This window comes from Sceloporus occidentalis, unplaced genomic scaffold (genome assembly GCF_023333645.1).
Source record: "Sceloporus occidentalis isolate IW3139 unplaced genomic scaffold, rSceOcc1.0.p SCAF_32, whole genome shotgun sequence".
Taxonomy (NCBI): Eukaryota; Metazoa; Chordata; class Lepidosauria; order Squamata; family Phrynosomatidae; genus Sceloporus; species Sceloporus occidentalis.
Genome location: NW_028317012.1, coordinates 6,484,684 through 6,500,128, shown reverse-complemented (window position 1 = coordinate 6,500,128; position 15,445 = coordinate 6,484,684). Strand labels below are relative to the sequence as shown.

The 15,445-nt window shown below is 39.6% G+C and overlaps 1 protein-coding gene across 1 annotated transcript in view; it reads left to right on the top strand.

The window, feature by feature from the left end:
• Positions 1-15,445, top strand: part of LOC149298595 (rho family-interacting cell polarization regulator 1-like) — a 211,462-nt gene that overhangs the window by 152,131 nt on the left and 43,886 nt on the right. The window contains exon 20 of the mRNA XM_089487331.1: positions 1,783-1,979. Coding sequence (XP_089343457.1) covers positions 1,783-1,979 — 197 coding nt within the window. The remainder of the gene's footprint in view (positions 1-1,782; positions 1,980-15,445) is intronic.

Sequence of the window (15,445 nt, the reverse complement as noted above, 5' to 3'; positions counted from 1 at the left end):
AGAGATGGCTCCAGCCTGGCTGCCAAACAAAGATAGCACAGGCAGGAACTCCATTGTGTAAACAAATCCCATTAACAGGATTGCTGCCAGGGGGAGATTCAGTAGCTAAAGGGGATTAAAGGTTGGGTTGTCTACATATACCTGTTTATCAATGTTAATGAAATTTTGTGGATATATAAGGCTATATTTTACAAAAAAACAATGTTCAATTTGTTCTTCACAATCATGGTGGTCGTGATTACTTTTGTGATCTAAGACAAAGATCCATCTATTAGCCTTCTGAGGCTGGAGACTATCCTGAGGGACAGACGAAGGATTCATAGGGTATCTATAGCCCTAACTAAGCAAACCATTACACTGAACCATTACACTGCTCATACAACTAAAACAATTATTTGTTCCAACAATCAAAAGAGATTGAAAATTCCAGATTAAATCAATTGTAATGCAAAAAATGGTGTCAGGCATACTAGTCGAATTCTGCAAGAAAGAATGAAAGAACATATTAATGCTATATAATTTATAAAATCTCTAGTAAATAGACATTTTGAAACGTGTTTGTGGCAATACTAGATTTTCCTTATTTAAATGACAGATGTAGACATGCCAAGGATTCAATACATTTAGAATCCTATGAGATAAAGTGCACTCAGCACCATATAAATTCACCTCAAAACAGTGTCAAATCTATCCATCTATGCAGGGCTGCTGTCAGATGGTTGCAATCAGTCCCTGCATATGGGGGCCAACGACAGATTAAGGAGGCCATTTTACAACTAATTTTAGAAGAGCTGAATGGTTTTATAAGGTTTAATCGAAATATATGATAACAGCACAAGATCAAAAGAGATATGTGAAAATTCTGCCGTTGTAGTGTGCATGTTCCAATTTTTACTTTTTAATGTTATCAAAACAGTTGGGACATTTGTAAAATGAAAAGGATGTAGTTCAATAAAAATTGAGTTTTTTCCTGGATAGAAAATCACTGCAATGTTCTTGTAAAAAATGAAAAAAAATGCTGGGTTATTAGGTTTTAAAAATATGTATTTTTGTCAGGTGTTTTGAAGTTTTTAACCTCTCCCATTCCAGCATATCAAATTTTGAAAAACCCTAGTTACGGAACAGAGATGCGCATCTTTTCATTTGCCATGTAGGTTTTAAAATAGGTAAAATTTTAAGGCTTATGAACACAAAATCAAAAAATGTAAATTAATATATTTGAGACCTCATTTTGCATTTTAATACGTTTTGTACATTTTGTAATTGGTAACACTTTGAAAATGTTAAATATTTTCAAAATGTTTTTTTGACTAATTACAATAGTTAGTGTATATGAGTATATTATCAAAAGGAAACCACGACACTTCCAGAACAAAAATGTTTCATCTGTATGGTTTACATTAAAAAGGGGGAGGGGGGGGGGTTCTGAAAATGTTTTCATCTCTGTACAAGTGCCCATTTTATTTTTTGCATTTCTTTTTTGCAATATTTGTACTAAATGTTGTGCGTATATCTAAAAATTATATTAAAAGAAAGTTCAAGTGTCCTTGAAAAAAATATATAATTTGATTGGGTGCACAAGCAATTTAGGAAAATCATGGTTAAGGAAATACAGTGTAAAAATGCTAAAAAAGTTTCAGGCTCTTACCTACAAAACACCCTAGTAAAGAAGAAGTTAAGCATTTACCAGGTTATATTTTTATAGGGGGCTCTTCAAAAAAAAATCCAAATTGACTCAGTTGCCTGCACTCTGAATAATTATTTAATGTATTCCCTTACCAGAGCTCTTCATCCAGAATGTGAACTCAGATGACCAAACTGTGGTTCTTAAAGCATTGAAGAGAGTGTCTGAGAGTATCATTCAGAAAAAAGGGTTCAAAACTCTAAGTTTACTACTCACTAATGGAAGTATTAGAGTGATTGCAGCAATAACTTCTCTTCTTAGAGGCTTCTCGGAACACCAGAAATTTAGAGAACGGGTAAGTACATATAAATTTGATTTTGTGATCTTTCCATCTTTAATACCATTAACCCTGCAACACTGAGCTTTAAATAGTTATGCCTACCTATTTGATGTTTTTCACTGTTCAGTATAATAAGGTGTGTTTGATGAAGTGATCATTGTTTTATGCACTTCAGGAATAAACAGGGCTATGACTGATCGATTCACAGTTATTTTAGTGATATGCATGTTGGTGGTATCATAACCAGTGTAACAAAAACTAGGTAGTCTTGTAACTGGAACCAGGTAGACTGGGCATGGAGCTGTACCACAAGTAGTGATATGACTAGGGCTGAAACAACTAATCGATAATAATCGATAATGAAAATCGTTGTCAACGATTTTCATTATCGATTAATCGAATCGATTTTTATCGATTATAAAAAGAGGTTTTTTTCAGAGCAAATGCTCTGAAAAACTCCTCTCCTTATATAATCTGACCTCAAACAGAGATCGGATTATAATACTAGAATCCAGATCCCCCGCAACGCTGCAGGGGACCTGGATTCCCCTCACTGTCGGCCGGTCTCTCACTTCTGTCTCTCTCCCCCCCTCCCATACACCCCTCTGACTCCTCCCCCCTCCCATACATCACTCTGCCTCTCTTCCGACTCAGTTACTGACAGGCACTTTCACTGCAGCTTCATAGAAGCCTCAGCGTAAGTGAAGTGCAGTAACGGAGGCTGGCTGTATGGGAGGGGGGAGGAGGCAAAGTGGTATATGGGAGAAGGAGGAGGCAGAGTGGAGTATGGGAGGGGGGAGGAGGCAGAGTGGTGTATGGGAGGGGGAGGAGCCAGAGTGGTGTATGGGTGAGTTATAGTGGTGTATGGGGGGTATTATGAATTTCAGGGCATATAGGGGGTATAAGGCATATATATTATATTATATATATTAGGCATATCAGGGGGGCATAAAACATCTGGGGGTAAAAGGTATATCAGGGGGCTCAGTGGCAAATATGGGGTATAAGGCATATCGATATTAGGCATATCAGGGGGGGCATAAAACATATCTGGGGTAAAAGGTATATCAGGGGGCTCAGTTGCATATCACTGGCATATAAGGAGTATAAGGCATATCAGGGGCACAGTGGCATATCAGGGGGCACAGTGGAATCTGGCATATAAGAGGTATAAGGCATATATGGGGGCAGAGTGGCAAGCTGGGGGTCAGATGTGCATAACCGGGGGCAGTTTGGTAAATAAATAAAAAAATTAAACAAGGCTTTCTTCTCATAGTTTTTATTAAATATGAAAAATAGCTAACATATGAATTAATATTTACTAATAACTTTGCATTAAAACCTAGTTTGAGAAACAGTGTTTGGGTTCTTGTAGCTTTTATTATTGTGTCAGTAAAATAAGAAGGTGAATAGAGTGAGAGAGAGGCCATTGCAATAAAGAGATGAAAGTGTAAATTGTACGTTTTTTATTACATTATTTTAAATTGAAAAAAATTGCATTTTTTTATCCGATTAATCGAAAAAATAATTGGCCAACTAATCGATTATTAAAATAATCGTTAGTTGCAGCCCTAGATATGACACACCAGTCAGGATAGAAAGTGACGGCAGATAAGAACCAGTAGGCACATCCAGTCTGCCCAACCTCTGAGTACTTTACCCTTATCCTATATCTAGCTATGGCCTTATGCCTATCCCATGCTTTACTGTATTAACATCTACCACTTCTGCTGGGAGGCTATTCCATGCGTCCACTACCCTTTCCGTAAAGTAATATTTTCTGATGTTACCATTAAACCTTTGCCCCTCTAGTTTATGCTTGTGTCCTCTTGTTGTGGTAGTATTTCTCCTTTTAAATAAACTCTCTTCCTTTACCTTGTTGATTCCCTTTAAGTATTTAAATGTTTCTGTCAAATCCCCCCTGTCCCGTATTTTTTCCAGGCTATATAGGTTAAGAACCTTTAACCTGTCCTGGTAAGGTTTATCTTGTAATCCATAAACCATTTTAGTAGCCCTTCTCTGCATTTCTATATCCTTCTGGAGATATGGTCTCCAGTACTGTACACAATACTCCAAGTGAGGTCTCACCAGTGATCTGTACAACGGCATCAGCACTTCCCTCTTTCTACTGCTAATACCTCTCGCTATACAACCAAAAATTCTGCTAGCATTACCTGCAGCTCTACTGCATTGTCTGCCTACCTTTAAATCCTCAGAAATTATTACCCCTAAATTCCTTTCCTCACACGTTGAGGTTAGGACAGTACCAAATATTCTATACTCTGCCCTTGGGGTTTTATGCCCCAGGTGCATTACTTTGCATTTATCTATATTAAATGCCAATTGCCACAGCTCTGACCATTTTTCCAATTTTCCTAGATCGTTTGCCATTTTGCTTCTTCCTCCAGGAACATCAACCCTGTTGCAAATTTTTGTGTCGTCAGCACATAAACATATCTTTCCATCAAGTCCATCTGCAATATCACTAATAAAAATATTAAAGAAAATGGGTCCAAGTACAGATCCCTGAGGTATCCCACTGGTAACAAGACCTTGTTCTGAATATACGCCATTCACTACAACCCTCTGTTGTCACTCAGCCACTCCTTAATCCATTCAACAACATTGGGATCTAAACCCAGAGATTGCAGTTTATTTATAAGTCTTCTGTGTGGGACAGTGTCAAAGGCCTTACTGAAATCCAGACATGTCTACTGCACCACCTCGATCAATTACTTTAGTCACCCAATCAAAAAAATCTATAAGATTTGTTTGGCAAGATCTTCCTGAGGAAAACCCATGTTGTTTTTGATCTTGAAACCCATGTGACTTCAGATGTTCAACAATCTTTAACCTTTAACATTGTTTCCATTAATTTCCCCACTACAGATGTAAGACTAACTGGCCTGTAGTTGCCCGACTCCTCCCTACTGCCTTTTTTGTGAATGGGCACAACATTCGCTACTTTCCAATCCCCACGGACAACCCCCGTTACCAATGATTCATTAAATATATCAGTTAACGGTTTTGGTAGTACACCCCCAAGCTCTTTTAATAACTTGGGGTGTATCCCATCAGGCCCCATCGACTTATTTGTCTTTACCTTAGACAACTGAAGTAGAACCTCCGCCTCGATAAACTCACATATTTCAAATGATTCCGTCTTTTTTCCCAGCTGAGGTCCCATTCCATCATTTTCATCTGTAAAAACTGAACAGAAATATTCATTGAGGCAGTCAGCTAAACCTTTATCCTTTTCTACATATATTCCTTTTGTTTTTAGTCTAACTAATCCTTGTTTAACTTTCCTTTTCTCATTTATATATCTAAAAAATGTTTTATCTCCATTTTTTACTGAGAGGGCAATTCGTTCTTCTGCATGTGATTTGGCAGATCTTACAACTTTCTTTGCCTCTTTCTGCCTAATTTTATAGATCTGTCTATCTTCCTCACTTTGGGTATTTTTGTATCTACTAAAGGCTAACTTCTTGTCTTTCACGATTTTGGCCACTTCTGCAGAGTACCACAGCAGTTTCCTTAATTTTTTACTCTTACTGACCAGCCTAATACAATTTTCTGTTATCTTCAATAAAACAGCTTTTACAAAATCCCATTTCTCCTGAACGCCATTTAAATTGTGCCAGTCTGATAATGACTCCTCTATACATTTTCTCATTTTAGAAAAGTCAGCTTTTCTAAAATCTAAAACTTTTGTTTTTGTGTGGTGTGACTCAGTCACTGTTTGTATATTAAACCACACAGACTGATGATCACTAGATCCCAAATTTTCACCTACAGAAATATTTGTTAACAAATCTCCATTTGTGAACACTAAATCCAATATGGCAAGAGAACACACACACATTTTTGGGCATGCGACTGGGTATGGTTTATCTAGCCATTTTACCAGGGGAAGGGGAGTTGATATTCAATAGGGAACAGCAACAGATTACCATAACACATAACTGTAGTAATGACCCTGGTTAATTTCCAGGTTACTCTAGGTTATTACTCGGATATGCCCTCAATGGCAACTGAACGCCCTCCCACACTGATTTTATATGATTAATTTATTATCTTTTTTTTTTAATATATATATATATATATACCGTATTTGCTCGATTATAAGACGACCCTGATTATAAGACAACCCCCCAAAATCTAAATATTAATTGAGGAAAAAAAGAAAAAGCCTTAATATAAGACGACCCCATAGGAAAAAAGATTTAACAGTAAATGTTAATTCATGTAAACTATGAACAATTGTTCGTTAATAAAAGCTATAATGGAGAAAAATATTTTGTTTTTATTTCCTTTTTTTACAACCTGCCCTCCAGTTATGCACAGGAGGCAGAGTGGCAGTAAGGGGGTTAAACGGCATTTCACAGAGCACTTTCCCCCCAGAAATGCCTTATGCCCCCGTTTAAAACTCCCTCCCCCTCCCTCCTCCAAATTTACCGGTGCTTCTGAGTCCCCGATGCTTAGTCCGGGCAGCGTGTAGAGCTCTACGCGATTCGCGTACACAACTTCCGTACGCGAATCGAGTAGAGCTCTACACGCTGCCCGGACTAAGCACCGCTGCGGGGGATCTGGATCTTAGTCTCATAATCAGACTTATTTGAGGTCTGATTATAAGACCACCCCGATTATAAGACGAGGGGTATTTTTTAGAGCATTGGCTCTGGAAAAAACCTTGTCTTATAATAGAGCAAATATGGTATACATTAGGGCTGAAACAACTAATCGATAATAAAAATCGTTGTCAAAGATTTTCATTATCGATTAGTCGAATCGATTTTTATCCATTATAAAAAGAGGTTTTTTTCAGAGCAAATGCTCTGAAAAACTCCTCTCCTTATATAATCCGACCTCAAACAGAGATCGGATTATAACACTAGAATCCAGTTCACCCGCAACGCTGCAGGGGACCTGGATTCCCCTCACTGTCGGCCGGTCTCTCACTTCCGTCTCTCTCCCCCCTCCCATACACCCCTCTGACTCCTCCCCCTCCCATACATTACTCTGCCTCTCTCCCGACTCCCTGGTATTTTGTGAACCTCCGTTGCTGACAGGCACTTTCACTGCAGCTTCATAGAAGCCTCAGCGTAAGTGAAGGTCAGTAATGGAGGCTGTCTGTGCGCATCGCGCAGACTCCCACCGGCTGACAGAGAATCGAGGTCTCCTGCAGAGGATCATCCTCTCTGTCAGCTGGTTACTGTGGTGTATAGGAGGGGGGAGGAGGCAGAGTGGTGTATGGGAGGGGGGAGGAGGCAGAGTGGTGTATGGGAGGGGGGAGGAGGCAGAGTGGTGTATGGGAGGGGGGAGGAGGCAGAGTGGTGTATGGGAGGGGGAGGAGGCAGAGTGGTGTGTGGGATAGGGGAGGAGGCAGAGTGGTGTATGGGTGAGTTATAGTTGTATATGGGGGGGTATAATGAATTTCAGGGTAGCAGAGTGGTGTATAGGGGTGTAATGAATTTCAGGGAGGCAGAATGGCATATCTGGGGGAGCTAGAGTGGTGCATAGGGGAGGTAGAGTGATGTATGGGGGGTATAATGAATTTCAGATTGGCATATCTGGGGGAGGCAGAGTGGTGAATCAGGGAGTATAATAAATTTCAGGGTGGTGCAGGGCATTAATGGGGAGCAGAGTGGCATATCAGGGTGCACAGTGGCATATAGGGAGGTATAAGGCATAAATGGGGGCTAATGGCATATTGGAAGTTATGAGGCATATTAGGGGGCACAGTGGCATATAGGTATTACGTTGGTACAGGTGAGGAAACCAGGATGCAGGAGAGCGCGGTCACTAGGCAAGCAGAGGTCGGCACCGGGTATCAGGCAGAGAAGGGTCAGGCAATCCGGGTCAGGAGCAGAGAGGTCAACAAGGTCACAAGGCAAGCAGAGGTTGGCACCGAGTATCAGGCAGAGAAGGGTCAGGAGCAGAGAGGTCAACAAGGTCACAAGGCAAGCAGAGGTCGGCACCGGGTATCAGGCAGAGAAGAAGGGTCAGGCAATCCGGGTCAGGAGCAGAGAGGTCAACAAGGTCACAAGGCAAGCAGAGGTCGGCACCGGGTATCAGGCAGAGAAGGGTCAGGCAATCCTGTTAGGGATATTAATGAGACAAAATAGGTAAAACCAATATTTTATCACACACGCAAAATAACGACGCTCCCAAGGATTGTAGTACCACATCCACAATATTAATTTAAGGAGATACCCTATATTTTATCTCCGATCCTAAATCCTTTCAGATCGCCGAAAATTATAATTCAAATTAGATATATATCACCACGATAATCAATCAAAATTATTATTTATTGTGAAGGCAATTTATAACATTTATATATAAGTCACACAGTGCAGAATACAAAATACAAAGTTCTTAAAACATGTCAAATTGCAGTATATCCAAATACGGTATATTATCGAAAGTTATCAATATGAATTAATACTTTATGAGTCTAACACAGCATTAATTTCCATCCCACTCAGCAACCAAAAATGATAATCAGGGCGGTAATAAGAAGATCACTAACTCTATTATATTAGTTTAACTAATATGACAATTTAAAATAATTTAATAATGTCTAAGAGTATTTAGTGAAATTCCTAATAGATGCAAATAATGTCAAACTTCATCTACAGGTAAAAATACCTTTTCATTATTGTTATTATCACGGGTTATAAGCTGCAGTCTCACAAGCCGTCATATACAATAATGCAATATACTATTTCCCAGAAACAGGGAATTCTATACGAAGAAGACAAAATTCACCTCTAGTTAGAATAATAAAACAATTATATTTACCACCACTTGTTGCTGTTGTCCAACTGGTCCTTGTAGAAGTTAATCCAGGTTCAGTGGCAAGAAATTAAGTGGAAAGAAATAACTTACTAAAAGTTATATAGGTTGGGACTCAAAGTAATTCTAAGAGTAAGATTATGGTGCCAGGATCTTAAAATTCCAATTCTCTGGGGTAAATTTAAATGAGTCCGTCAGGGTCTGTCTGTTTCAGGTCCGTTTCTTTTTAAGGTGAGCCTTAGGGTCCGTCCCTAATTATTAAAGACATAAGCTTTTAAAGACAGGGCTTATTATCATAGCCTCCACCTTTTGATTGGAATTATCCAATCATAACGGTGGGTTTTACCCATTATAATTAGGACTTCCACTCATTTTTACATCCTTGTAATTTCTTAATTTACCTGCGAGAGACGCTCTGGTTTAAGAAATAACTTAAGACCATTACATATGTGTTAGGAATTCATTCACGGTCACCCTTATCTTTAGATGTTACCTCCTATATAGTAAATCAGGTCTTTGTAGTCACCCATATCTCCAGATGTTGCCTCCTAGGTAATAAATTAGGTTTTGGTGGTCTTACGACGTATCCCCCATTCCAATTTACATTCCTAAGGATATGTAGTGTCTACTCCTTAACTTTCTCATGGAAGATAACATTAATTGGATCATATATACTGAATACTTCTTTGTTCTCAATTATAGAGGGAACAAAGACACACAGAAATAACCGTTATATGATTAAATAAAATAAAATGGCTCTGACTCCATTTTGTGTTCATGTAAAATACAGAATATATAGAATACATGTTTTCTAGCATAAATATATCTGACAATCCGGGTCAGGAGCAGAGAGGTCAACAAGGTCACAAGGCAAGCAGAGGTCGGCACCGGGTATCAGGCAGAGAAGGTTTTGGCAACAGGTAAACATACAGCTAGTTGTAAGAACAACTGAGCACTGAACAGGTATCAGTGCTCAGTTTTTAAACTAGCCGCCCTTCTAAGTCCCGCCCCCATCAGTGACGCCGTCCAATGGATGTTAAGTCTCCTCCATTGGAGACTAGAAGCTGAAGGGAGGCGTGGTGTATGATGCCGTGGGTGTCTATCATTGTGCGGCGGTTCTTTCATGTGAACCGCCGCGTATGAAGACACACCGTTGCGGCATCGGTCCTGGAGGGGTAAGTACCGAGTACCCGCTACTCGTGGGTACTCGGGAGAAGCACTCCTCACCGGAGCGAGACGCCACGAGCACCCGGGCGACATGTCCCGGACGGGACCATGATGCCGCGGGTACTCGGGCGACACGCTCCGTATGAGATCCCGTCGCAACGGGTACTCGGGCGACGCGCTCCGAACGGGAGCGCAACGCTGCGAGCACCCTTGCGATGCACGCCGGCCGGGATCGTGACAATAGGGGGTATAAGGCATATCGATATTAGGCATATCAGGGGGGCATAAGGCATATCTGGGGGTAAAAGGTATATCAGGGGGCTCAGTTGCATATCACTGGCATATAAGGAGTATAAGGCATATCGGGGGCACAGTGGAATCTTTGGCATATAAGAGGTATAAGGCATATATGGGGCAGAGTGGCAAGCTGGGGGTCAGATGTGCATAACTGGGGGCAGTTTGGTAAATAAAAGAAAATATAAACAAGGCTTTTTTCTCAGTTTTTATTAAATATGAAAAATAGTTATCATATGAATTAATATTTACTAATAACTTTGTATTAAAACCTAGTTTGAGAAACACTGTGTTTGGGTTCTTGTAGCTTTTATTATGTCAGAGAGAGGCCATTGCAATAAAGAGATGAAAGTGTAAATTGTACGTTATTTATTACATTATTTTAAATTGAAAAAAAAATTGCATTTTTATTCGATTAATCGAAAAATAATCGACCAACTAATCGATTATTAAAATAATCGTTAGTTGCAGCCCTAGTATACATATATTATGTGTAATGTCAAACCTAGGAAAGTAACTTTGTCGTGTGGAATCTGCGATTACTTCAAAGACACTATGTATCCTGCTTTATACAAGGTTTCTAGGACTTGTGTAAGGGTTGTAATGTATTCCTCTTCACTATCATGCGATAGGTAAATATTATCAACGTACACCTCAATATTATGAAATTCAGATAACAACGATACTACATTGACTGTATACAAAGTTGGAGAGTTAACAAACCCTTGCAGTAGCTGAGTCCACACAGATTGTTTCCCTTGCCAAGTAAAAGCTGTATTCCAGTAACTATCTGGATCAATGAGGTGACTCCAAAAACCATTCGCAAGATCCAATGTTGTTTTAAAACTTTTTCGGACCAAGCCTTGTAAAATTAAAATAGAATCTATGTTCTGAGCAGAAACTATGGGGGTTACTTCATTTACCTCCCTGTAATCCAAAACCAATCTCCAATTACCATTCGGTTTGGATACAGGATAAACAGCAGTATTCATCTGTCTGTACTGTTCTTTAATGATCCCTTGTTTAACAAGATCATCTATAACTATTTGAATGCTGGGTATTGCAGCATAGTTAATCTTATACTGGGACTGGCAATTTGGATTAACAGTTCGAGTGGCAATGTGATGGAGAATCTCTCTCCTATGTCCAGATTGGTTTTCTCATTGCTGGAATACCTGAAAATGAAGGCATGAAGCCAATTTATCCTTATCTACTACAATGGACTGAGCTGTTTGTTGTTTTATAAGACAATCAACATCTACTTTAATTGTTAAATCAGGTATTTGTCTTTCAGTACTTTGAGATAGCTGAATAAATCGAGCTACATCTTTAAAAAATTAGGACTTGTGTATCTAAATAAGGATGTTTAACCCCTTAACGACATGGATGGGCTTGTAGTGCAATGCAATAACGACAAAGTACATGTACCGCTGCCGTTAAACAGCTGCATCGCTGCGATCGCAGCTTTGCAGCATTCACGGAAGCCCCACAAGTGAGGTTGACCGTGGATCTGGGGAGGAAAGCCCTCCCCACAAGAAAAATGTCCGGCAGGCTAAAACAGCTTAGGAAGTGATCGGAATTGCTTCCTAAGCATAAACGGTGTTGCTGACATTCCTCCATATCGACCCCCCCCCCCCTACCCCGATAGCCTTGTGATTGCTCCGAAGAGCCACAAGTGCCATTATGTAAATTACATTGCCGTCACTCACAAGATGGTGTCACCAACAGAAAAATCTATCCAGACCCTCTTGAGAACTCTCGAGCTCCTCCATGCCAGGTCAATGAAGCCAGCATTTGAAATACCTTGGGGTGTCTAGTTTGCAAAAATATATGGTTTGATGGGGTAAATGTAATTGGCCGGCTTCACAGATATCCAAAATAGCACATGAGGCAGAATGAAAAGCTTTGGGGAAAAATTATTTTGAAATAGCAAAACATTACGGCTACTTATTGCCCTATAACATGCAGAAAAAAGCAAAAAAAAATACATAAAAGCATTGGGTATTTCTAAACTCAGGACAAATAGTAGAATCTTTTTAGCAGGTTTTTTTCATTAGTTTTTGCAGATGAGTTAAATATTTTTATTTTTTTTAAAGTGAGAAAAAGTCATTTTGTAAAAAAAAAATCACCATATTTTATCTTTTTTTTATAGTAAATTAGATGATATGATAAAAATAATGGTATCTAAGGAACGGAGGCGCATTTAGGGTATGGCACCTATGGCTCGTGCCATAGGTGCCATTTGAAAGGGGGCGCCAGTGAGTGGGTTTCAAACGCCGTCTTTTTTTTTTTTTTGATGCGGAGGAGAGAGAGGGTGTCTAGCAACCGCTCGGCACCCCTCATTCTCCTCCACGAGGCCTCTACCTCCTTCCCGGTGCCGGCATTTCATGCTGAGCGCCGTAATATGACGTATTACGGTGCTCAGCAGTGAAGCAGCGGGCACCAGCGAGCAACAGTGCTGGAAGATAGAAGCCTCGTGCTCCCGTCGCTGGACTTCAAGGTGAGAGAACTACAAAGGGGGAGAGGGTAGATAGTGAGTAGGGGGAGGGAGAGGGGTTAGAAAGTGATAAGGGAGGGAGAGGGGTTAGAAAGTGATAAGGGAAGGAGAGGGGATTAGAAAGTGATAAGGGAAGGAGAGGGGATTAGAAAGTGATAAGGGAAGGAGAGGGGATAGATATAAGTAAAGAGTGTGGATGCATTGAGTGAATGAGGGAGAGCATGAGTTAATATGTGGATGAGTTGTCTGTATGAGGGAGAGCACGAGTTAATATGTGGATAAATTGTCTAAATGAGGGAGAGCATGAGTTGTCTGAATGAGGGAGAGCATGAGTTAATATGTGGATGAGTTGTCTTAATGACGGACAGCATGAGTTGTCTGAATGAGGGAGAACATGAGTTAATGTGTGGATGAATTGTCTGAATGAGAGAGAGCATGAGTTAATGTGTGGATGAGTTGTCTGAATTAAAGTGTGAATTATTGAGTGACTGTAAAAGTGTTTGTGTGCATCATAGATGTATAATTGTGGAAGGGCAAAGATGGCACTAGCAGGAGGTTTGAGCCTTGGGGACCAAGATGGCACAGGCAGGGTGTATATGGGACAAAGATGGCACAGGCTGGACTGTTTGGGGACAAAGTTGACTTGTGCTGGGCTATTTGGGGACAAAGATGACAAATCTTATGTGTGTTATCTGGGCGCTGGTCAGGTTCTATGTGGGCAGTGTGGACACCAGGGCTGGCTTTGGGGTGTGCAACCTGTGATCTATGCCTGTAATTTAGGGGGTTTTAAATATACCTTTAATGCCGTGTTTTTATGTGAATTCCAATTGATCTATACCTGCAAAGCTGGGTTTTTGTGTTATTCTGTAGATCCATATCTGCTATGCTATGTTTCCATACATTATTTATGTATACCTGCAAATACAGGGTTAATATGTCTTATTCCGTTGATTAATACCTGCAATGCTGTTTCCATGTATTTGATCTATACCTGCAATGCTATGTTTCATATATTGTTATTGTATACCTGCAAATACAGGATTTGTATGTCTGATTCTGTTTATTTGATATATACCTTCAGTGCTGAGATCACAAGTGAATTTCAATTGATCTGGGTTTGTGTGTTGATCTATACCTGCTATCGGCAGCAGGGTCTAATATTTATATATATGGGCAGCAGGGGCTAGTAAATTGGTTTTAGATATTTGGACAGGGGCGCAATTTCAGTGCTTGCCATAGGCGCTATTTTCAGTAGATACGCCTCTGCTAAGGAAAGCCCTGTTTGTCCTGAAAAAAACAATATATAATGCGTGTGGGTGCACAAAATGAGAGACAAGAAAATTACAGCTAAACAGAAAAATTTTAAAAGAGCCATTGTCCCAAAGTGTACTACACTCGTAGTACACTTTGGGACAATGGCTCTTTTAAACAGAAACGGTCTTGTCATTAAGGGGTTAACCAATTCCAAAAAACACATTTTCCATTTATCTTTAATTTGTATAAAAAGATGGATATGACCCTTCTCCTTTTAAAGTTTGTACAGAAACGTAATGTAACATTTTTTCCAGTAAAATATTTGGTTGTACTAATGAAATGTCTGCTTGTGTATCAAGAAGTCCAGTATAAAAATTGTCTTTGTACAGTATTTGTAATTTTAAATTCTCCATGACCTGTTTGGGTCAGGCAAAAGTTTTTTTATGTCTGTAACATGGGTTTTTGGGACCCAGAGAACACTGTTTCTTTCTGTTTTCTCTCTCTTTCTCCAGCTCACAATTACAGTGAGAATGAGAGAGACAGAGACTTACAGTATCCATAGTGTTGTATTAGCAATCACATTTTCATGATGCACCTAATACAACAAACTGGTGCTGCCAGTTCTTCTTTGTGTTTTGCTTGTCTTTTGTTTTAGTGATGATGTGAAAATATTGGGTTACAATAACAGAGCTAGAACGCATTACTCCTTTGCAGTGCCTGAAAGCATTTAATTATGCAAATCTTGGACTGTTTTAAAAACTGCACAATATTTTTAAGGCTTATTTCATATGTTACTAGTTATAAAACATTTTGGTGTCTTTAAGAAAAAAAATATATACCGTATTTGCTTGATTATAAGACGACCCCCCCAAATTTAAATATTAATTTAGGAAAAAAAACAAAAAGCCTGAATATAAGACTACCCTATAGGAAAAAAAGCTTTACTAGTAAATATTAATTCATGTAAACAATTTTTTCATATTTAATAAAAGCTATGATTGAGAAAAATATATATTTTTTTTATTTCCTTTTATTTGCCAACCTGCCCCCCCCCAGTCATGCACATCTGCCCCCAAGGTTGCCACTCTGCCCCCAGAAATGCCTTATACCCCCTATTTGCCACTCTGCCCCATGATGTGCCTTTTAACCTTCTATATTCCACTCTGCCTCCAGAAATGTCTTATACCCTCCTATATGCCACTCTGCCCCATGATATGCCTTTTAACCAGAGTGGCATATAGGGGGTTAAAAGGCATTTCTGGAGATATATATATATAACTGCTAACAGCAATCACACTCCTATCAAGCCAAGGCAGCCAGTACATGCTGGAACCTGGGGATGATAGGAGTGTGAGTACAGCCTCCCTATGCCATGCTACCACCCCCCCCTTACACATCCATGCTATCACACACAAACTCTCATTCACAAACATTTAAATACTCATTAATTCCATTAATCACACATACT